Below are 25,047 nucleotides of genomic sequence, written 5' to 3'. Positions count from 1 at the left end.
ATGTATGGTGATTAACATAACAATAAAAAATTAAAAAAGAAAAAGAACTTGTCCTTTGTGTGAGACCTGATAGGAGTGTCTTTGTTTAGGGTGGGGTCAGTCCCAATCATTGGTCTTCGGGTGGGAGCCGGCCATACCACAAAAACCACCCACGAAGTTTGGGGGGGGGACTTGGAGTCGAGTGGCATTTGTCCACTTGGACACTGGCTTCTACTATGGGCAGTTCACCAATCAGTCAAGCCTACAGAATGAAGCGCCAATAAAGATGTTGGATGCTCAGCTTGAGTAAGCTTCTCTGGCTGGCAATCCTCTGCCGATATTGTCTCAGATCAATAACCAGAGGGTAGAATGGCTTGACTCCACGGGGAAGAAGGCAAGGGTGCCTTTGCCCTACACAGTTTTCCAAGTGGCTGATTATAGCCTGATAAAGTCTATGACCTCCCTAGAATAAACCGTAACCATGAGTAGAATAACCAGTGAGTTCTGTGCAATAAGAAGCAAATGCCATAAATCTTTCTAATCTGGGATTACTGAAATCTGATTCTGATTTGATAATAATTAGGTTGGATTAACTGAATGACACCTTGAGTCAGGCCTGCTCCCTAAAACAAAGAACACAAAATTAAGAACAAAACCTGGCAATTCAATAATGAAGAGCCAAACTTAATTACTCAAGAAACATCGCTGTGTGGAATACATAAGTAAAAATCATCACTCTACAAAAATCCATCTAAAATAATTATACAAATGTGGCCGAATAATGAAGCTTTACATTATTTATACGTACGTTTTATTTGTAAAAACTAATCAGATAAAGGTATTGAAAAGAACTTTATTGAAAAATCATTCACCAAAAAAAGGACAGAAAGCTGTATTAAAAAAACAGGCTCACATTCGAATCTAATAACTAACCCCCACCGCTATAAACTCTAAAACCAGAAACACCCTTTCCTTATCATTAGCTTTTATTATAGTGTCTCTTCCATCATCACCGAAGACTAAACTTTTGCTGCCTGCTCGACTTTTTTTTTTTTTTTTTTAATACTTTGTCAGATACTTGGAAGAGTATCTTCCTGAAAACAGAGACCCCTGACCCAGGATCACCCAGTGCGTCTGAGTGACAGCGAAGGGCGGACTTGGCTCCGAGACAGAAGATGGCCCTTCCACGGGCACATCCTCACCACGACGGTCCCACCCGCCTGGACTGGGCTGCTCTATGCCCTCAGGCCGGTTCCCTTCTCACTGCCTGAAAGAGCAGCTCACGGAGGAAGAACTGTTCCCGGTCAGTGACCACTTTGCACCGCTGACTCGGGCTCCGAATCTGCACGGGCGCCCTCTCCCGAGGCCAGCCTCACACTGCAGCTGCGGTCCCCATAGTTACACCTGAGTCCAGTAGGTGTCTCTAATTCAGTGCGTCTGGGACTCGGAGAGTCCACTCCTCTCCCTTTCCAAATTCCTTCACTGGAGTTCTTCCAAAATGTATTGATAAAAATCTTAAATCATGTTGATATCCTTGAGTCCCACTTTATTTCTTCCTTACGTGCTTTGGTCTTTTCACACAAAAATTTATCCAGAACCTGGTACATAAGTTAAAGAAATCTTTATCAAAGTGCATTTACAGGTAAAATGGCACGATGGCTGTACTTTTAAAAAAATATTCCAAAAAATAAGTGCGTGCGTGCGTGTGTGCATGTCTGTGTGCATGTGTGTGTGCGAGTGCATGCCTGCGTGTGCGTGTATGTGCGAGTGCATGCCTGCGTGTGCGTGTGTGCGAGTGCATGCCTGTGTGCGTGTATGTGTGCGTGTGAGTGCATGCCTGTGTGTGCGTGTATGTGTGCATGTGTGTGTGCGAGTGCATGCCTGCGCGTGTGTGTATGTGTGCGTGTGTGTGCGAGTGCATGCCTGCGTGTGCGTGTATGTGTGCGTGTGGGCGTGAGTACATGCCTGCGTTTGCGTGTATGTGTGCGTGTGTGTGTGCGCACGTGAGTGCATGCCTGCGTGTGCGTGTGTGCGCGCGCGAGTGCATGCCTGCGTGTGCATGTATGTGTGCGTGTGTGCGAGTGCATGCCTGCGTGTGCGTGTATGTGTGCATGTGTGTGTGCCTGTGCCAGGGGGAGAATGACAGTAGGTTAAGTAAGAATGGAAGAATTTAAGCAGGTGGTGGGTACAGTGCACCCTTCTGTTCTTGCTACTTTTGCTCATGTGTAGAAATTTCTGTAATAAAAAGTTCTATAAAAGGGTCCGTCCCTGGTAAATTCAACAAATATTTACTGAACACGAGGATGTGTGTTACCCTCTGGGGATGCACTAGTGAACCCCACTTTGTCCCTGTCCTCAAGGAGCTCATGACCACATAGGGTGAAGGCCAGGACAAGCACCAAATGCATCCCCCCCTGCATCCGCGCCCCTGCAGAGCCACCTCGAAGACCCTCCCATTATGAGGACGACTGGATCCCCACTCCTCGACTTGCTTGGGCCATGAGGCCAGGAGCAAACATTAATCAAGCACAAGTTCCAAGAAGGCTTTCTCCCTGGTGCCTGCTCTCTCCTGCTGCAGAACCTCACGAGGGATGGCAGACCAGGTTCACTGAGTCATGCAGATCTTCCAAATGGCGAAGCGTATCATTACACAACATCAACACAAAAATCCTGCTTGTTCATATGACTGCTGATCTCACCAGGGAGGTCTTTACGCCTGGGGATGCTGCTGACCACGGGGTGCTTTCCAAAGTTCTCATAGTTGCTCAACAATTCAAACATTATCGCCAGTGGTTTTGCTTAATGTGACTGGCTCGATCCACTCATTTTTAAGAAACTGTCTAACAGATGCCCACATCCGAATCACCAGTTTGCCTGCCAGTTATTCTTTCGGATACAAAATCGTGTGAAGATGTATCTGGTTCAGTTTGCGACTCAAGCACATGAGAGCCTCTAGGTAAATGCCATACCTCATCCAGAATTGCAGCAGACAGCAGTATGCACACTTCCTGTGTCATCACACGGAACATTCAGAACACATGTATTCAAAGGTTAATATTTAAGAAAATTGTTTATGGCTTCATCAAGGAGATCTTAAAGTGATTTTGTTTTTAACTACAAGGGGTGGTGTGAATAATCAAGGATTGGCTCAGATGGGGGCCGCTGCCTTCATTAGGATGAAGGGTTGGCGGTTTTACGGAGTTCCCAAAGTTGAGGAAGGCAAACACTGTCTCTGTGTTATGATGCAAACAGGCTTGCATTGTGGGGGCCCGGGAAGAGAGAGGGATCCCCGTGCTGACACTGCCCAGTCAAACTGGTACAACAGAAAACCAGGAAGCTTGTCATTTGTTATTCTGAGATTTTCAGTTTATTAAATTGCCCTCAGTTCTTCCCTGGGGAATGTTTGATGTGAAGAAGGAGGTAGGCACGCTCCGGCCATAGGGAAGAACGCATCCGCACATGCGCAGTGGTTGGAGCCTTGCTCAGGGACCACCGGGCCCACAGAGCACTGCATGCGCCTTCGCCCCACGCAGCAGTCTCCATGCACTAGATTTTACAGATCGAAATTCTACACAAAGTATAGAACCTGTACAACACCCCAACAGGAATAATGCCGACAAGTGGTAAGGGCATACGTGGGGGCACAGCGGATGAGCTGGCCCCGCATGGGGACCCACAGCGCTGGCGAACAGCAGAGTCTCATGCTCGTGGGTTGCCGGGCAAAGTGGCCCCTGGGTTGGCTGTTTTTGTTCTGCAGATGCCAGCCCTACCGCGGCTTCCCTCACTCCCCGCTGAGAGCTCAGCTCCCACTGGCTCATCCACCTGCCACCAAGTCACCACGAGTCAGAGTCAGTAAGGGACCTAACATAGAGCTACAAAGTCCTCTTCTCCTGCAAGCTCTTCGGATAAATAGTCCAGCCTTGCAAACTACATCTACCACCGAAAAGATCACTGCTCTCCATGCACGTGGGGCGGCTGCAACCTTTAGAGCAGAGCCTGGAAATCACCCATTCTGAGCATGTCAAAAGAAAACAGAACATAAAAATATTCGGCGATTGGGCTATTTTTGCTGTTTGGCAGCAATATAAAAAAAAAAAAATCAGTCAAGTCTTAAGAGTATCTACACAAATTAAAAAACCGTCCGTATGCGGGAGGCATCATACACTCTTGTGGCCACAACAGAAACACTGTCCGTTCCCATCCAAGTGCCAGGCAGCCCTCACCCCTGCCACCTCCCCAGCTTCCCCTGCCACCTCCCCAGCTCAGCCAGCACGACAGCAAAATCAACACGTACCCACTGTGTCTGCGCCGTTTCCTTCATTGACTCTGTGAAAGCGACAGCAAATCTAGTAAGATGAACAAAAATAAGGAAAACAATTAGGGCAGAATTCAATTAACTAGGGAACAGCTCTTTGGAACAAATTGTGAGAGACAAGGTAAGAAGCTGAATTTCAAGTGCCATCCATCTTCATCACGTGCAGTCAGTGGCCCTCCAGTTCAGTCTCCACTCACATCAAAACAAGTTGTATATGCACGAAATAAACACATGGAGCTCCACCTTTTAATTTTTTGTTGTTGTTCCTTCCATGCAAGGTCAGAGAAGCAGGGAAAAAGTCAGAAAGCCAGATGCAGGGGAGACGCAGAGGATTTAGTTAATCCACTCGGAACATCCGAGGACTGGCTCTCCAGTCCACTAGCTTCAGCGCGGGAAGGCTGTGGTAAAGTATTCCCAAAATTTACCGAACGCACGTGGATCAGGAATGTTAATGTATACATTTATCAAGCGATGGCTGTTTCCAGAAGTAAGGCCGGATACACATGGGATGAACCAGGAACGTCATCTTATGGTGGCCAGGCAGTAAGAAATTGCTCGAAACTGGTGAGGGCAGGCTGGGAGAACACCAGAGTCAGCTCAAAGCACCTACCGTGGCCAAGGCGGGGATGATTTGAGCGCCCAAATACATTACAGTGACAGGTACCCCATAGAGTAAAATAAATACCCACGTGTCCATACTGATACACACAAAGAAGTGACTAGCACATGGGACCAACGGGAACAGCTCTTCCTTTCAGAATTCCAGTGAATAAATGCCGAAGGAGTAGTGGAAATGGAAAATCCCCATGAGGCAGACTCCACAGTAACAGTGGTCATGACCAAGACGCCGTAACAGTCGATTCCTTCCCATCCCAAAGGGTGGGCTCCGGAGCCCCCCTTCCCCTGCCTGTCTTCTCCAAGCCTTCCCTCCCCACCACCTTCCACCCATCCCCGCCCGTCATTCACACGCCCCGGATTTAAGGAGGAATGAATGGAGGAAAGAGGAAACCTCTTGTCTTCTGTGTGGGCGTGACAAAGAGCGGTGGGGAGGCACCGAGGGCATAACCCCTTGCACCGGGGCCACCTTCACGCCCCGTGCCCCGCACGCAGCTGGTGTGGGCTGACCCAGCGGTGATGGGTGCGCCCGCATCCCTCGTGAGACGCTCCCCAAGCCCCTGGACGTGGGCAGGGAGCGCGAACAAACTATTCTGAGCCAGAGCTACGGCGTAATGCAAGGACAGTGCAGGGACCTTCCTTCGTGGGAAACCGTGAGGCGCCAACAAGGAGCACGGTGTGTGTAAGCTGCCACCGCGGCTCCTGGTCCCCAGGGAATTCAACACCCAACGGATAGTTCCTGTTACTGTTTTCTACCAGGACTAACACGACCGCCATGACTTCCGCAAGGGTTTCGAGCACCCCACGTGGCCAGCGACCAGACTACTGGACAGCTTCAAACCTACAAAAAAGAAAAGAAAAAAAGAGGAGACCCCAAAAGTAGAGAAAAACTGGGGAGCACAGAATAAGATCAATGACAAGAGGATCACGCCTTTCACCCCATAACAGCGTCTCTAGATAAATGCACAGTGCAGCCTGAGGATCGCTCATGGAAGGTTGATCCGCTCCTTTGGCAAGCATGACCGCCTCCCCACGCCTGCCCCGCATGGGCTGGGACGTCGCTCTGTGCGCTGTGACTCCCCCAGCACCTGCCTGGCACCCAGCAGGCAGGCAAAAATGCCCACAGACTGAATAAATGAACAAGTGCACGGATGGGAGTCCTGCCTTACATTCCAACAGGACGTGGGTCAGAGCAAGGGAAGAAGGAAGATCAGGTGCATGGTGCTGACCGCGGAAGAGGCGCTCGGGCACCCCCGCCCAGCAGCTGTTGTTACTGTCCCCAGCCCGTCACCCTGTCCGGCGGCATGCCCCGTTCGCGCCGGACCAGGCGTCGGGGATCTACGGCCCGGCTGAAGACCAGAGCGGACAAGGAGAGCCTCGGAGAGGCCTTCCTCAGGAAGAGTGCACACGGACACGTTTCGGGAGTCAGCGGGCGGACCGAGTGAGCTTGCTCGTTTCCGTTTATCCCGGAGTGGCAGGTAACACCTTCGTCCTTGCGGCCCCTCCCTACAGAGACCCCGGCCCTGGGTTTATACGCACCTACCTAGGCGATGACCAATAAGAGGGTTTCTGACCCCACAATCCTCAGAAAATAAATTAAAAATAGCACATTTCTTAGCAAAAAATGTAAAACTACCACTTTTGCCCTGCGGGATGAATATTGCCATTTCAAAATGTACTCACTTTCACATGTGATTTTGTTGGTCAAAAAAATCTTCAGGAATAACTGTATGAAATGACTGATACTGAGCCATTTTGACCTATAATTTCACATGGTCTAACCTGTCATGTGCTATATATTTCCTAATTGTGAAACTATTTCTTAGGCAATTTATTTCATATAAACTCTCTTTTGCTCATTTGTGGGCAATATTAAGTTTTTCTAAGGTGCACCCGGATGATCCTTCACAAAACAACTTCCACAAGTTTCAAACTCCTTACCTAATTTGGTATTCATAATTACCAAATACTTATCATATTATAATACAAGCCAAAAGCTGATGCTGAAGTAATTTCAATACTATATCATACAGAAAAAAAGTTTTAAATACAAAAAAAAGTTCAAAAATATACCTCATAAGAAAAATGTAACTATTTAAAAGTATTTAATTAAAAATGAAACTCATTATAAAGTGAGACAAGTTCAATACTTTATTTTACAGAAAAGTACGCTGTACGCTGTCTGACAAGAAATCTAGGATTCATCTGACTTCCCTGCCCACTGATTTCAATCAATACTCCTCCCAAATGAAATTCAATGTGTTTTAATAATAATGCAATGAATAATGCTAACAATAATCCATAAGATGAATTCATTCAATATCATTTCTACCTAGCAGAATTATTTCCCTTCCGTAAGACAGTGCAAACTGCATGAATCAAAAGGTAATTAATTTTCAGAGTCTAAGAGCAACAACATCGAGAAAACCTATCATGGCAGATCACGTTTCAAGATCGACCCAAACTCTGTCTACCTTTGTTTACTGTAATTCTGTCTCTCCATCTGATGCGCACACTGGCGCACTTTATTCGGACAAGGTTGTATGGCCACATTTATGTCCAGGAAGTTCTCAGGAAGAAGTGGGTCCTGAAATGGAATTATATCCCACAGTAACCCTAGTTTTCAGGAGCAAGACTGACTCCCGCCATAGGAAAAGGCGATGGGGTTGCCTTGGGCTGTACCCTAGAACCTGGAGTGCATCCTTTGTAAAGGATCAGGGACGCTCCAGGGACAGAAAGACGCAGAGTTCTGGATTCCCTGAACACCCTTCTCAGCCGCGAGAGGGTTAGAGATGAGCCACAGACATTTCGTGGTTGGCCATTCATTGGGGGGCATGGGAGCAACCTAAGTGTCCATGGACAGACAAATGGATAAAGTGTAGTAAACACATACACTGGAATATCATTGCGCCTTGAAGAAAGAGGAAATCCTGCCATTTGCAACCACACGGCTGAACCTGGAGGACATGACGCTCAGCGAAGTGAGCCAGACATAGAAGGACAGATATTGTATATGATCCCACTGATGTGAGAATCTAAAATCATCCAACTCCTAGAAGCAGACAGTAGGATGGTGGTGGCCGGGAGCCGGGGGAGGCAGGAGCGGGAAGAGATTCATCCAAGGGCACGAGGTTTCACTGGTACAAGGTGAGCAGGTCCTGGAGGCCTCCTCAGTTCACGATGCTGTAAGGGACACTTAGGAGTTTGCGAAGAGGGTAGATTTCATGTGAAGTGCGCTTATCACGATCATAATAACAGAGAGGGTGGGAGGAAGCTCTCGGAGGGGACCGAGGTGTTTATGCCACAGACCCTGATGATGGTTTCACTGACGGAGACTCATCTTCAAACTCATCGAGCTGTTTACATACATTAAATACAGCTCTTTGCATGTCAGTCATGCCTCAACCAAGTGGTTTTTTATTTTTATTTTTTTTAAGATTTTATTTATTCATTTGACAGAGAGAGACACAGCGAGAGAGGGAACACAAGCAGGGGGAGCGGGAGAGGGAGAAGCAGACTCCCCGCCGAGCAGGGAGCCCGATGCGGGGCTCGATCCAGGACCCTGGGACCATGACCTGAGCCGAAGGCAGACGCTTAACAACTGAGCCACCCAGGCGCCCCAACCAAGTGGTTTTTTAAATAACTAATAAAGCGGTTTGTCCACATCAAAAAAAAAAAAAAATCGATCGCCTGCTTTGTATTGTTTTTGTTTTGTTTTGTTTTGTTTTTACAACGATTCAAAAATTTACAAGAGCTGAGAGGTTGAGGTCTTGGTAAACTTTGGGTTCAGGGTGATTCCACGGTCAGGTAAGACTTGCTCTGTGGCCCGGGAGGGACAGACCACGTGGCACTGTCTCGACCCTTCCGTGGAATCACCCCAGGAAGCCTGCCAGCCGCCTCTTCACTGATGAACAGAAGAGCTCTTGGCTTTAGGCCAAGTGACTATTTGGGTTTTGTTTTGACTTCTTTTTAAACAACTTTCATATGGACATAGAGGATTTCTATACTGTTGTTATGTTACGTGTTATGATCATCTTCATGTTACAGAGGAATGGGGGTGATTTCCCCGCCTGTCCTTCTAGCTCACAATGCTCTACAAATATGATTTTCCAAGTGTGCCCGGACAAGGGAAACGTTGGGGAGTGCAGCTCCGGATTCTGGACTGGGGCGGCAACTCCCCACCCCAGGGGCTAGAAACATGTCCGACGGCAGCTGCAGCGGCCGGCAGGTGTCGCCGACGGGCAGTGACCAGCTGGGCTCCGGGACGTGCAGCAGGGCCCCCACGATGAATGACTGTCCTGCCCCAAATGCCCACTGTGACCCCCTCCCAGACGGTTTTACAGAGCTCAGAAATCCACGGAGTTCCGAGCCAGGCCCCAAACATTCAGAGTCCATGCTGATGCATGTGCTCAAGGAGCTGGAGTCGGTGTGTGCCGTTCCCTAAGCGGACCACAGTGCGGCGCCGTCCCCCGGCAGGACTACTGAGGAGGTTGGCCCAAAGTGAACTGTCGCTGAACAGTTATTCCCATACAAGAAGTTGTTTACCGTGACTCTTCGTGGCAAAATTAAAATGTGCAAATGAAAGGAAAAAAAATGAAATGAGAAAAAGAGACTGGCTTTATTATGGTAAGATGGGAATCTCCCAGACAACAGCCTTCCTAATCTTTTGGTTTCAGCGAACTCCCCCCAAATGCTTAACTCCTGTGAGGTTCTCTTTGGCATTACCTGGCTTCTTCGAGGACCTTTCCCATCACTTCATTTTTTTCTCTCTGGTTAACATCTTCATTTAAATCAGTTCCACCAAAGATGATTCCAAAAGGGATTCCATGACCTGCAAAATTACGACAGTTAACGAAGCAGAGCGTAGCTTTGGAAACAGCCCTCGCCATCCCGTCCCAGAGCAAATGTGAAACCGTGTTCCCTCAACTTGGGGGACCGTGTTTTGGTGTTTGTTTCATTTTCTCCAGCTTACCTGAGGAGCAGAATAGGAATGACTATTATACATAACAGGACATGGGGATTAATCATGTCAGACCCCTGGTGCCAGCACCATTTAAAATCAATTAGCTTTACATTTTAACAAATGAAAAATAGTGCTGGCCGCCATCTATCAAAACCAAGCTGATTGCTCCCGGGAAATGAGCATTTATGACAGAAAAAGAGCAGGTTAAATGCAGCCCGGCTGGGGATGCCAGCAGCAGGTGCCGTGGTCCCGAGGACCCAGGGGAGATGTCAGGCACCCAGGCCACGATGACTTCAGGGAGCATGCAGCTCTTTGTCCTGCGAACTACACACAAGTGTGTGTGACGTGTGGGTGGATTCACCAGGGAGCAAGTCTGTTCTGTGCCGGTGACAGGCTTAGTCAAGGGACGTTTGATGAGCACAGACAAATGAGGCATCAGGCGTGCACAGATCGAGCTAAATGATGTGCTCGGCAGAAGCCACTCCAAAGGGACTTCCAAAGGTCAACCAAAAATTTCAAGAGACACTGGTTGGCAAACCACCAACTCGACCAGACCTGAGAGGGCTTTTTCGAACGAGCGATCCCTCCTGAGATTCAGTAGGTCCCTCAAAGGGTACTCTTCTTTCCTTTTATTTGCCTTAGAATTATTCCTGTCAATGCAAATGAGCAGATTCTCTTTTTTCTCTCTGGTGAGGTGGCTCTTCCCCTGGAATCTGATGGCTACGAATTCAGCCTCTAGATACTAAAGCCCAACAGTAGCACCCACAGGCACAGCGAGGCTGCTAGGAAGAGCAAAAGACGGAAAACAACTCAGACACGTTGGTGAAGACCAGCCTTTAAAAAAAAAAGAAAAAATGGAAGCATATGGGGTTGTGTGTATGTGTACACAGACATAAAAAGACTGAAAAAAATCTATCACATGAGAAAAATCAAGTGCAAGCTGGTTAACAGAGTATGCATGTATTGTGTAAAAATGATAAACATTCATGTGTGTGTGTGTGTGTGTGTGTATATAAACTCAATGAACGAATACGCAGCACACAGGGGGATGTTGAGAGACAGTGAACGGGTTTAGCATGTAGGACTGACACGAAGCTCTGGGGGCCGGAGAGAGATGTGAGGTGGGAAGAATAATGACCCCCAAAGATGTCTGTTCCTAATTCCTGGATCCTAGAAATGTTTCAGGGGAAAGGCAAATTAGGCTATTTAGAATTGAGGGTGCCAGTCAGCTAACCCTGAATGGGAGAGATTATCCTGGACCACCCAGGTGGGGCAGTGTAATCACGGGGTCCTTACATGTGGAGGAGGCAGGCAGAGGAGGAGCTCCCTGAGCTGCCGTGTCTGGTGGGGGGGCACTGGCCTGGCCGGTGCGGACTCTGAGGTTGGGAGGGTCCATGAACCAGGGAGTGTGGGTCCCTCCAGGAGGCGGAAAATAAGGAAGCGGATTTGCCACAGAAGACTCCACACAGAAACACAGTCCCGCCAACATCTTGGTTTTAGCCGCGTGAGACCCATTTCCGCTTTCTGACCTTGAGCTAGAGGACAACAAACGTGTGTTTTATGCCACTGGGTTTGTGGTAAATCGTGACAACGCAATAGGAAACTAATACAGCACCTCCCCCCCATAAAAACTGCCAGTTTAGGAAAATTAGGGTCAGAGAAATCGCAGAAAAAGCATTTTTTCAGTGAAATCTCCAAAGACAGAACAGTAGACACCAGAAAGATACACACCGAGCACCACAGACGCTGCTCCAAAGTTATGAGAACATTCAGTAATTAAGTGATCGGCCTGCGAGCGGCCTGCCTACTGGCAACCGCTCAAATACATCAAATCAAACTGAGTAAGAAAAAACGTCAGACTTTGACTCCACACCATCCTGGGTCAGAATCTGGTTCTCCACTTGGAAAATGTACAACCTTGAGCGAGTCACCAGGTTTCTCTGAACCTCAGCCATCTCATCTGTGAAATGGAGGTCAAGCTAATTAGCTGACTTACCCGTGCAGTTAAATGACTCAGTACATATGACGCACACACACAGGACGGACTCTGTATGTGATACTGGTGTCACCGTGCTTTCCGCCGAACACGTTTTGTAAATATATAAATCCAGAAGCTCTCTGAATTAAATTAGCACTCGGGGGAATGGAATGTGGGATATTTCATTTGCTTTCCTATTTTTTCAATATTCATTCTATTGATGAGAAGACAAAGCTTTAAATAAGTTAGCGTGTTAGTCTTAATGGCAATGCATCCATAATTATGAGTGGAAAATTCTAGAAGTCCTCTGCTACAGCATGATGCATATAAAATGTCTGCAAACTCCTACTGACCCTTCAAAACCTCACTCAGGCATGCCCTCCTCTCTGAAGTCTTCTCCGGGTCCATCGGAAGTAAATCCCCCCACTCCAATGCCGTACCACGTATCATAGGCTTTAGGATTGATTTGTAGACTGGAAAATCCTCGAGAACAGGCACCATGGCTTATTAATTTTGTACCCCTTGCTCCTGATACAATGCCTGCTACAAGTTAAATCTTCAAACAGCCTTTGTGGAAATGAACTGAGCCTGAAAAGTGGTCTGCAAACTACTTCCCAAGTGCATTTACTTGGAGCCGCCCAAGCAACTGGCCCTATTTCATCGATCGGTGCCTCTGCTGAAAATTTGTCATTCCCAGAAGTCTGCTGAGAAAAAACATCACAGTTTCCTGAACCTGGCTCTTTAATCAGCCACCTGACTTCACCTGCTTCCTCAGCAGGTTCAAGCCTGAAGCCGATTCTCAATGAGAAAAAGAAAGAGCTTCATGAAAGTGCTTCTCATCCAGTTTTCTGCCACTGTCGGATCACGGGGCACGTTTTCTTTGTGTGCCATTTATGCCAGATGAAGGAGAGCCCAGGAAGCATCCTGCATGGGAGCAGACTTCTGTTACGTTTTAGACGGGGAATAGGTACAAAGTTCTCTTCCCATGCACTTGAAAGACCGGTAGGTGTACACGTCGAACGCCCTTCACAGACATGTCCAAGACGGAAGAACACGGGCAACCTGTTACTTCAAAATTAGTCTGGTAATTGGTCCATGACTTAAATAAAACATTAAGATTCATATTTAGAAAAAAAATACTTGCATTGTGCCTGCAAAATAGCTACAATAAATATTAATATTGTTACGGCGCTATTTCTCATCGCTTGAATATTCTTCTTAGCAATTTTATTTACTTAATTATTCACTCAGAAAATACTGGTTTTTAAAAAGAAAAGCAAGCTTCCATTTGTCCATGCCGTTAAGGTTTTATTTAGATATATTTACTATGCACAGACATGTAAGTGTGGCCAGTTATTAATTGCCAATATGTATCTGCAGTAAAAATGCACAGATACATCCTGTGGGGAGGCCGTGCTACACTTAGAAAATCCTAAAGTGAACGGGCTCTGCAGACGCCTGCTCATCACAACGTCGTTTACAATTGAGGGGGGTAGTGCAAACAGATAGATATGACTGTTCCTAGTCATGCCGTCAAAGGCCATTCAATGACGGCGGAAGTGTTCCTGACACCAGTAGGTAAGACAGGTTGCTACACTGTGGTACAATCGCGATTTTAGAAATACAGCCACAAATTGCAGAGAAAGATGAGAATGTCAGACACAGCATCCACGGTGCTTAGCCCAGGAACCATCAATTAATATTACTTTAAAAGAAGTTGCAAGTTTATATTGTAAGAGTGGATCTTTTTTCTGTAAAGTTAATTTTGAAGAAAAACACAAAATCGGTAAAACCGAATACGTCCAGGAAATAGCAGGCACATCTGGGTAGTGAAATTCAAGGGGCTCTATTTCCTTCTTTGTACTTGTGGGAAGTTTCTAAATCATGTAACTTTTTTTTTTAATCATTAAATGCTCTATATTTTAATACAGTTTCATCTAGGGGTGCCTGGGTGGTGCCGTCGGTTAAGTGTCCGACTCTTAGTTTTGGCTCAGGTTGTGATCTTAAGGTCGTGAGATCGAGCCCCGAGTTGGGCTCTGCGCTGAACATGGAGTCGGCTTGAGATCCTCTCCCTCTGCCCCTCCCACTCATGCTCTCTCCCTGTCTAAAATAAACAAATCTTAAAAAATATATATCTTTAAAATCTGTAATAGCTGAATCCATGGAAGACTTAGAAATGTCGGAAATCATGCCCCGCCGGCTGTCAGCACAGGGCAGCTCAGCGTAGAGAACGGAGGAGACAGAGGCCCCTCGATGCATCGGGTGAGAATCACAAGGTGTGCAGCACCTGCTCTACCTGCCGACGGCGGCTGTGATGCTGTTCATGGCTGGCTGCTCAGGGAGAGGGTGCTTTCAAAGAGATGAGCTTGAGGAATACGTAAAGACCATGGAGACGACAACTGGGGATAAGCCGAAGTCAGACTAAGTTTACTAACAGTGGTGCCGCTTCGGGTCCTGGCATTTGTTAGACCAAAGCAGGAAGACCCGGTCCCCTCGTGCCACGGGTTCTAGAGAGGGCTTCTCCCCTCCTACCACTTGTGAGAGAGGCAAAGCTTTAGCTGACTTTGTGGTTTTCCTCCATTTAGTTGAAGCAAAGGCCAAGAAATGGCAAAATGGAGAAGAACTGGACTTTGAAGGAGAAAACCTGGTGATATGACCAGAGTGAGAGGAAACAGGTCCTTCTGTCTGTTGGTTGAGCACGGACTGGACTGACCTTTCTGGGGCATGTCCCTGTCAATCCCAATGAAAGATACACAGTCCTCTGGCCACAGGTTATTCGAGGAATTTAATCCACCAAAATCCCCCCAGAACAAAGTAAAAAATACAATCAAACTTGCTGTGGCCTTACCTGCAATAGCAAAACATGAGACAGATTTTTAATAAACATGGTGCATTCTTCTGGTGGAATACCACACAGCCAGGAAAAAGGGCAGGAGGAGCTCTGCTGATTTGGAAAGATCACTCAGCTGTGTGTACTTACAGCGTCCTCCCATTTGTGGACATAGAGCATACTCCACGTGTATGTGTGCAAGACATTAAAAACACATAGTTTGATGGACAATAATACACCTGATGGTAAACAGATCTCACCAACTCTAGTGCCTGAAGGCTTATGAGTGCAAAACTGACCTACAACGGTCAGTGACAACCTTGTAAAGACTTCCAAGAGCTTTAAGAGCTATGAACGGTACCCTGGCCCCTGCACTTCCTTCCTATTTTGAGATCGACCTCAGACTCTGTTTCCCAGGACACTTGCAACAGAATCCCAAGTCATGCTTTTTCAGAGGAAAAGAGCTCTTGGGAGTAAGACTTTCACGAACACCATCCCCACTGATAGAAGCAGTTTGTGCTGATGGTTCAAGCGGGGTTGCAAAGATAAGGAGACACAGGTAGATTCTCAAAGGTTCCTAAGCTGAGACGTCCATACAGAGATATTCGCTGCCATGACTGTGGGAGAAAAACATGGAAGACAACTCCGATGTCCCTTAATCGAAGACTGGCAAGATGATGGGTGTTCCCATGCTTGGAAGGTTCTGCAAGCATTGACAGAAGGAGGCAGATCTGTACACGTGTGGCTGCAGAAAAATCTCCAGATGCATCGTGGTAAAAAGCAAGACGCTATTTATAGCATGCTCCCACTCATGTTTTTTTTCAAGGAGGAGATACGTACAGATATGTGCCTGGGCTTACATGGAGGCCAGCCCCTGGTGGTCACGCTCAATGACGTCCCCTCCCATGCCCCAGAGGGCTGATTGGTGTAAGCAGGAGATGCTCTGGAACCTAGGGCTTCCAAGGATGGGCCATAATAGGCCAATCAGCTTCCAATGCGCTTTCCCTTCGATGGCTGTCTCTTGGAGAAGCTGGCTGCCATGTCTTGAGGACACTCAGCAACCTCGGCAGAGGCCCACGTGGTGAGAAACTGGGGCCTCCTGCTGACAGCAGGTGGCTCGTGTGGGACCAGTCGGGCCTCCAGATGACTCAGCCTCAGCCGGAGCACATCCTACGTGGTCTTGACTACAGCCTCACCAGAGACCCTGAGACAGAATCAGCACAGCTGTTTCTGAATTCCAGACTCACGGAAACTATTACATATAAATGCATTATATTACATATAAATGCATATAAATGCAAGTCACTACTAGTCACCCACGGAAACTATTACATATAAATGCATTATATTACATATAAATGCATATAAATGCAAGTCACTCACTACTAGTCACCCACGGAAACTATTACATATAAATGCAAGTCACTCACTTTCGGGGGTAATTTGTTACATAATGACAGATAACTAGCACAGTCCCTGTAATACATTTCCAGGAGAATACACAAGGAAATGATAACTAGTTGTCTCCACGGATAACAAATTAGACAGCTGGAATGAGAAGTGGGACAAAGGTTTCCTTTTTGTGCTTGATCATTTAGTTACATTCACTCTGTGCTGGGGGGAGACTGAAGTGGGCATGTAGCAGCTTAGATTTTAAAAACAGCACCTTGTCCAATGTGCCCAGGCAGGAAGCGAGCATCCAGTGAGGCCCCAGCCAGTGAGCCCCAGCTCCCTGTTGCGGGCAGGAGGTGGGAGGGAGAGCAGGAAGAGGAAGTGAGGCAGAAAGTCACCTTTAGCAATGAGACTGCCGGAAATTTCCGAAGCTTGGCACATTCTGCTGACGGAAGCTCCATTCTCCTATGAAGATGACCGTAGATCATTTTGGCCCTCAAATGACATCCCGCCTCCTGAAATGTGATGCCACTGCCATGTCAGTTAATCCACGTTTGCGAAAAGGCACTCATCGGTCAGCTACAACGCAGTGGTCTCTTCTGCCTTCACTTGGTGCCTCTGTGCTTTCACGGAAGTCACATCGGCCTCGGGAGTGTTAAGAAGAAAGAGCCCCCAGCTGTAGCTGAAGTCAAAACGAGGTGCGTGCATGTCCTTTCAGTGACCGAGGGAACTGTGTTTTAGGGTCCCCCGGGGACTGAGCTGTCAAGTTTTTAAGAGAGAGGGTACTGTTGTTCAACTTCACTATTTACTACTAATTAAGAGCTCACACTCTGTGAAGTTGCATCAAATACTTTGCAGTTTGGGGTGCCTGGCTGGCTCAGCCTGAGAGCACTGGACTCTGGGTTTGTTTTTTTTTAATTTATTTAAATTAAATTTAGTTAGCATATAGTGTATTATTTGTTCCGGGGGCAGAATTTAGTGACTCATCAGTTTCGTATAACACCCAGTGCTCATTACATCACATGCCCTCCTTAAAGCCCCTCACCCAGGTACCCCTTCCCCCAGCCCCCCTCCCCTCCAGCAACCCTGTTTGTTTGCTATGATTAAGAGTCTCTTATGGTTTGCCTCCCTCTCTGTTTTTGTCATTTTTCCTTTCCTTTCCCTATGTTCATCTGTTTTCTTTCTTAAATCCCACATAGGACTGAGATCATACGATAATTATCTTTCTCTGATTGACTTATTTCGCTGAGCATAATACCCTCCAGTTCCATCCACATTGTTGCAAATGGCAGGATCTCAGGGTTCCGAGTGCAAGTACCATGTTGGATGTAGAGCTTACTTAAAAAAATACGTACTTTGCTGGTCTGGGTCAAGTAGCGATGTAAATCATTTCTGTGCGGTGGTGATGGTTAACGCTATGTTTGAGCTCAGGGACAACCAGACAGCCGGTAAAGCATTATTTCTGCATGTGTCTGTGGGGGTGTTTCCGGCTGAGACTAGCATTTGAATTGGCAGACTGAGGGAGGAAGATGGCCGCCCTCACTGAGGCAAGTGGGTGTTACCCCATCTGCTCAAGGCCTCTGGAGCAGAAGGGCGAGGTTGAGCCGAGACATCCATCTTCCCCCATGCCGGCTCCCAGCTCTCGGGCTTTCCGACTCAAACAGCGACTGACACCAGCAGTCGCAGATTCTCAGACCTTCAGACCCGGACGGAAAGGGTCTCCAGCTTCCAGAGGGCAGGCCGCGAGACTTCTGGGCCTCCGTCATCCCGTAAGCCCGTCTCCGTGATAAATCTCCTCTTCTGTGTGTCTGTACACACAGACTCCTGGGCTCGTCTCTCTGGAGAGCCCTGACTAATGTCCCGGAGGGCCCATCGCACGTGACCCTGCTCCGTAGCTAACCTAGCAACCTAGTTTCATATTTTCCATTAAAGCACCCACTCAACTCCCAGTTCCTCAGGTGCTCTTTAAGCTACTTCAGGATCTTAGTGTTTGCCTTGTTAGTAAATCAGTGGAATAAAATGTTTCATACGTGCCCATTCTGTGTTTCTAAGAGGCGCGTATGTTTGACTTTTGAAAATTATACTCTGAGTGAGGAGCTGTACATCAGGACATTCAGGACAGCTCTCTGGGGAGGCGGTACAACGGCTTCAGCACACATCCATTCTTGTCGGCAGAGTTACGTCCTTTTGGAAAATGAGGCCCTAAGAAGGACAACGCAAAGAAGATGAGGGTGATCCTTCCAGGTTTGAACCGGGTCAACAGGATGAACTGAGATCTCAGCTCTGTTGTGTTTTTTTAAAGATTTATTTATTCATGAGAGAGACAGACAGAGAGAGAGCACGAGCAGGGGGAGCAGCAGAGGCAGAGGGAGAAGCAGGCTCCCCGCCGAGCAGGAGCCCAATGACGTGGGGCTCGATCCCAGGACCCTGGGATCATGACCTGAGCCGAAGGCAGACGCTTCACCGACGCCGCCCAGGCGCCCCTCAACTGTTTTATTTGACGCCGTAAGTGCTTCTGGTTTCCATGATTTCCAGTGTTTCACCTTTGGAGAGAAAGATTACCTTGCAAGAGTCGGCCTCCTCTGTACAGGTGAAGAGCCAATGCTGCCTCCAAGTTCTCAGCCTTGATGAGGTGGGCGATTTCAGATGAGCTTTCCAGGTCAAAGGCATCTTTCAGAAGACATACATGGCCGGCAGCTTCTAGATGGTCCCTTTACCAAAAAATATAAACAGAGAAAGAAAAAGATGAGGGCAAAGGATAAATATGCCACAGGTGGCTACGGGGATGAACATCTTAAATCAAAAGATTATTTAAATCAAAAAGTTAATAAACTGTATCTTCTGAATTGTCCTGTAGGGGCAACCCTCCTAAAATACAGGACAAGGCTCACCATCAGTGGCAATAATGATTCGCCCACCAGTGTCTGGTCCCTGGGACCTCTGCTGGACCAAGGCCAGCGGGATGAGGGCTAATTCAGTCCTGAGACAAAAGGCACACACTGAGAGTATTCAGTGGCATTTGCTGGGCCAGAAAGCTCCTTTTTTAAATTTCCTCGACTCCACCTTTTTTCTCCTGTCCCTTAATTATGGATGATACCCAAAGTTTGCTTTTAGGCATCTGACATCCAGTTCTTAATAAAGACTTCCAAAGTCACCCATTATCACAGCTTCCAAAGATATTTCATGGCCTTTCCATTCTGCCTCCAAAATATCTTTCAAGAACATATCTTTCTTTTCATCCTGGTTCAGCTCCTTGTAACATAAATCTAAAATACAAATCTAATAAAAGAAACTTTCTGAATGATGACACAGCATGAGCAAAATCAAAAGACAGATAAGAAACTGAGAAAGACTACTTAAAACACTTAACAGAAAGAAAGAAGCTAATTTACTTAATAAATAAAGAGCTCTCATAAATCAATAAGAAAAAAAAAACAAGTAACAACTTGATGGCAAATTAGGGATGGACCTAAAATTGCAGGCCCTCGAAAAAGAAATTCAACTGGGCTTTTAGATACAGGAAATGGTGCTGGACTTCAGTCATCTTTTTTTACGTAGAATATTTGTAAAGATCAAAAGTCTGCCTAAGGCTTTGTGAAATAAACACGCCTGTCCATTATTCTGAGCGGGTAAACTGGTACAAATTCTGGTGGGCAATGAAGCCACAGCTAGGGTACTTCAGACGCACAAACTGTCACCAAACACCTCCACTTCCGGGAATCAATTCCCAAACTACCCTTGGATATGCGTGCAAAAACATGCCCCCCAGACGAGGTTCTGCAGCTGCGTCTCACTCCCCAAACAGACTGGACACAACCTCAGTGCGCATCAGTAGGGAACTTGCTACATTAAGGCACGTTTGACACCACCAAGCTCTGCTGCCAAAAAAGGGATGCAGTAGATCGCAGTGAAATACAGTTGACTCCTGAACGACGTGGGGGTTGGGGCATCACCACCTCCACATGCAGTCAAAAATCCACATATAACTCTGACTCCCCCAAAACTTCACTAACCGCCTACTGCTGACTGGAAGCCTTCCCACTAACATAAACAGTTGATTAACACAGATGTCGCATGTCATACATATTATATACTGTATTCTTACAATAAACTGGAGAAAAGAAAAGGTTATTTGGGAAATCATAAGGAAGAGAAAATATATTTACAGTCCTGTACTCTTATTTACAGAAAAAAAACTCCACATGTAAGTGGACCCATGCAGTTCAAACCCCGAGTTGTTCAAGGGTCAAGTGTAATTTAGCATCAACTCCAAGATAATGTCCTTAATGAAGAGGAGGTGAAGTGAAGAATACTTTGTGTATATATAGTGTGTGTGCATGGAGTATCTGTAGGGCACATAAGAAATAGATACCAATGATTATGTCTACGGAGGAGAAACAGGGACACGCCCTTTGGTGTTGCCGGATTTTACGCATGGGCAGATGTTATATTTTATAATTGTTGGAGGTGTGTGTGCACGTGTACATCAACGAACCCACCCGGGCCTCCCAGGGTAGCCAGCTCAGCCAACAACTCTGGGAGAATGGGGCCCGAATCTGCCTTGCTTCTTGAATGAACTGATGGCTGAATGCGTCTCCGGGATCAAGCCCAAACGCCTTAGCCTGGCACGCAGTGGGCGCCCTTCATAGCCCGCGTGCCGGCCGCCCCCCACTCCACCCACCTTAGCTCCAGACCCACTCTTCTACTTGCAAGATGCCCGATTCAGCGTGCATTCTGAGTGCCCGTGGCCATGACTGTCCATTTCCTAATGCAAGCTCCTGGGAGACCCCACAGCCCCCGATCCCACCACCACCACTGTGCAGAGTCTCTCTTGCGATCCTTCCCATCGCACTCAGGCTTCCATTACAAAGCCAGCACGTAGGTGACCATCAAGTTCCCTGAAAATTACCCTCGAGCATCTCTAAAATCATCCAGAAGTCGCTCTAGTACAAAGTTCAAAACCAACATAGCCCTTCTTTTTTTTTTTTTTTTTTTACTCCAGCCATAAAACAGATTGTTATTTCTTTAGCTAAACACCAGGTGAACTAGGGGCTTGCATTTAGGAGTAATAGTGTACAAAACAAATAAGGATAAGAATAAAAGAATGAAGGAGCTAGAATCTTCAAGCAAAGTGGTCATAAAATGGCCAAGTTGTTTGCGATGTGGGAGCCACACACAAGCTCAGGAACTTTTTTTTTTTTTTAAGATTTTATTTATTTATTTGAGAGAGAGAGAGAGAGAGCGTGAGGGGGGGAGGGTCAGAGGGAGAAGCAGACTCCCCGCCGAGCAGGGAGCCCGATGCGGGACTCGATCCCGGGACTCCAGGATCATGACCTGAGCCGAAGGCAGTCGCCCAACCGACTGAGCCACCCAGGCGCCCTTTCTTTTCTTTTTTTTTTAATATTTTATTTATTTATTTGACACAGAGAGAAAGACAGCGAGAGAGGGAACACAAGCAGGGGGAGAGGCAGAGGGAGAAGCAGGCTTCCCGCTGAGTAGGGAGCCCATCGTGGGACTCCATCCCAGGACCCCGGGATCATGACCCGAGCCGAAGGCAGATGCTTAACGACTGAGCCACCCAGGCGCCCATGCTCAGGAACTCTTGAGGCAAGAGCAGATTCAAACATCTTGCTCACAGCCACTCTGGGGAGTAGGGTGAGCATCATCACCTGCGCTACTCTGCAAATGATAATTGTTCTCTCTCTCTGTAATTAAATGCACAATGCTGCAGCTGTCACTGGGCAAATAAGAAGCGGAGATCTTGCTTAAGCTATTGAAGTACAACGAGTATCTCGATCTTACCATCTCCACTGTTAATGTTGATCAGTCATTATTAGCCGGGAACACTGCCCCTCCCCACCTCACCCTACCTCAACTCTTCTGCAAGGGCTGTGAGCAAGGGACAAACAGAGCCAGCTTTCATCAGCCTCAAAGTTAGTATTTTACAAAAATAAGAATCCAGTGTGCTTCTGAGCATGGGTGAGTAGTTGTTATTCCATTTTCTTAAAACTCTAGGAAATGAGAAACCAAAAACGAATGTGTTGATAAATGGAAAAGAAGCAGTTGGATTTCTACTTAGAGAATCCATTCCTGAGAGATTTCTGTCTTATGAAGAATTGATAAGATAGGACATATGGAATGGAGGTGGTTAGGTACACATAATGGGTTGTTCTTGGTCTTTTAAACATATTTTTAAATGACATTTCAACACTAACGTTACGATCTTATAAATATCCCAAAACAAATTTTTTTTAATCTTAATTCTCTGTGACTAAGAGTTTACCCTTGTTTCTGATTGACTTTTAATGCCCTTAAGCTGCTCTGTCCCTCTTCCTTCTTTAAGTGATCATGTGATTCAAATAAACTCTGTGAGCACCTAATATGTCCAAGGAGTTCTGGTTTATTTGAAGGCTTTTTTTTTTTTTTAATTTTATTTATTTGAGAGAGAGAGAGAACACAAGCGGTGGGGAGGAGCAGAGGGAGAAGCAGACTCCTGCTGAGCGGAGAACCCGATGTGGGACTCGATCCCAGGACCCTGAGATCATGACCTGAGCCGAAGGCAGATGCTTAACCGACTGAGCCACGTAGGTGCCCCGACTGAAGGCTGTTTTGAGAAGGAATGCATCTCTCACAAATTAAGGGATCTTAAGCATGATTTGGCAGTTCTGGGAAGAGATGAACCCATTTGCACATGCCCGACTTCAGATTCAGTAGGATTTACCTGCTTCCACCTGGCTGAAAACCATCCTCTAACTGAGGGAATAGAGAACCTTGCTCATTTGTGTGTGTTTAACTTAGGCAAACTTGCATAAACTATGATGTCTGGATTAAAAAAATTGCAGGAGGAACTTAACAAGGGTAGGCAATACCAACTGCATTCTGTTCTATCCCCATGTGACCCTGTGTGACCCCGAGATGGGAACAGGGCCCTAGTACTCTTCGGGGCTGTCCCACCCCGTGGGCCTCTCAGGGCGTGAGCCCCTGGCCAGGCCCAGTGACACAGCACCTACGGGGGAGAAGCAGGGATGTGCTGTTTCTGGTGGGGGAAAGTTGGCGGGGGCTGGAGTAAAATGGTGCTCTCTGGACAGTATTTCAAGAATTTCTGATGTATAAAAGAAATCATGCTGGTCTTGGAATGATGAGGGTGCTCATGAAGATGGAGGCCCTTGTGTGACAGCCTGCACAAATTCACAGGTTCTAGTTTGGAATGGTGAACTAGAGAGGACACTGCCCCATGTAACCTTCTGTGGATTAAGGGAGATAATAACACATTTGCAGGACAGCGTGTTACTTAGAATAGTGCTGTCAATGTGTTTTCTAAACTGTAAAGTCTATCTACCTTTTAAATGGGATTCTGGTGCTCAAGAGATTACTGTGGTGAAGCCAGTCTTTTTAAAAGAATGCAAAGTTCCACGAGAAAACAGGCAAAATGACCAGATCAGGAAGTGTCCCAAGCCCCAGTGTCTGCTGAGATGGGGCTAATGAAATATGAATGGGGTTGTGGGGGGAGGCTAGTGACAACCATGAGGCGTGATGAGCTCGCCTGAAGAGAGATGCGCTAAGGGCCTGAAGAGAGATGCGCTAAGTGTAAAATATGCACACGGCTCACTAATAATTTCTGTATTGATGACATATTGACATGGTATTTGGAAATACTGAGTTCAAAAGAATGTATTACAATTAATTTTATCCATTTCTTTGTGCTTTGTTTAATGTGACCACCAGAATATGTAAAATGACGGGGGCATTCAAATTGCTTCTATTGGTACCAGGCAGACATGCTCCTCACCTTTGCCGGTTCTGCCATCTTACCAAGGGAGGATTGGTATTTGAATTTCTATGGAAAACTTCCTGATTTTAATGTTCCCAAATGTATTTCTTGCTCCTTCAGTGCCAACATTTGTTATTCCCTTAAATCTTCAAAAGTTCATGGACGTCTGCCGTCTGCTTTCCCCCTTCCTTTATGAGACTTAGTGAAGCTCTCACACCTGCCGGGTCTGTGGCCTCTGGAGTGTGCATTCCCATGTCCCCTCTTCCCAAAACTGTGAATGTCCCTGTCGCCCATCTGAGTGGGAAGTGCCCTAGCCCCAGGTAGAGGTGCTCCTGCTGGCTCAGGGCAATCAGAGCACCCCAGCTGGCGGTCCTCCCACCACAGACATGCAGCTCTAGGACTTGGGGGCCCTCACTTGCCCCTGCAGAGACTCAGACCCTCCTTCTTGCAAGGCCTGACATGGGAGGTGCCGGCAAGGAAAACCTAGCAAGAATGGGAAGTGGACCCAAGAAGGGGCAAGAAGCAGACTCCCGTCCTTAGCATCTTCGCTGCAAAATCAAGCCTGAAGACTGCCCCACCTCCAGACCTTTTATCGGATAAGCCGCTAAATTCCCTTCACTGTCCAGGCAGTTGGGGTTGGGTTTCCACTTACTTAAAGCTGAAAATCTCTGATACCGCTGCAGACAAACAGCTTAGAGCTTTTATTGGCATTTGATGCATAACTTGCTTGCTACATCCAGCTCTTCCTAAAGTCATCCAGTCTCTGAGCACAATCATTATCTTTCCCCAGGCTCCTCAATCACTTCAACCACAAAGACCTCTGACCTCATAGAGCTCCCAGGCCCCGGCCTCCACGCCTGCCGCCAGCAGCCCCTCCTGCGTGTCCTCCCAGCCCCACAAAGATTCCTTTTCCTGTTGGTCTAGTGAGTTGCTTGTCAATACCTTAACCCCTCCTCTGCTGGCCTTTTGTAGCGCCCCAGGTACGTCTGGCAAGGCAAGCGCAGGACGCCCCAGCCACCCACCTCCTGGTGGCCGCCGCTGCAGCGGCGTGGGAGAGTGCGGTGGGTGTGGGACGGCCGCGGCTCGGGCCCATGATTTCAGGGACCCCTCGCATCACCGGGGTGGCTACCCACCCCTGGAACTTGAACATGCCCCTCCCTCGGCTCCCCCAGAGCCACCTGCTTCCCAGCCCCACGTCTGCCCA

General features: G+C 47.2%; 1 protein-coding gene across 2 annotated transcripts in view; it reads right to left on the bottom strand.

Moving 5' to 3' along the window:
• GLT1D1 (glycosyltransferase 1 domain containing 1) overlaps nucleotides 1-25,047 on the bottom strand; it is an 81,197-nt gene that overhangs the window by 50,962 nt on the left and 5,188 nt on the right. Inside the window, exons 2-4 of one of the 2 annotated variants that reach the window (XM_028089006.2) lie at nucleotides 18,635-18,783; nucleotides 9,635-9,740; nucleotides 4,274-4,325 (exon numbers count right to left, since the gene is read on the bottom strand). In XM_028089006.2, coding sequence (XP_027944807.1) covers nucleotides 4,274-4,325; nucleotides 9,635-9,740; nucleotides 18,635-18,783 — 307 coding nt within the window. The remainder of the gene's footprint in view (nucleotides 1-4,273; nucleotides 4,326-9,634; nucleotides 9,741-18,634; nucleotides 18,784-25,047) is intronic. The other variant, XM_088019633.1, reaches the window with a different exon arrangement.

Source organism: Eumetopias jubatus, unplaced genomic scaffold (genome assembly GCF_037043125.1).
Source record: "Eumetopias jubatus isolate StellerSeaLion01/CBP00866 unplaced genomic scaffold, mEumJub1_p1.0 scaffold_16, whole genome shotgun sequence".
Lineage (NCBI taxonomy): Eukaryota > Metazoa > Chordata > Mammalia > Carnivora > Otariidae > Eumetopias > Eumetopias jubatus.
Note: the sequence above shows the minus strand (reverse complement) of the source record. Positions and strands in the feature narration are given on the sequence as shown.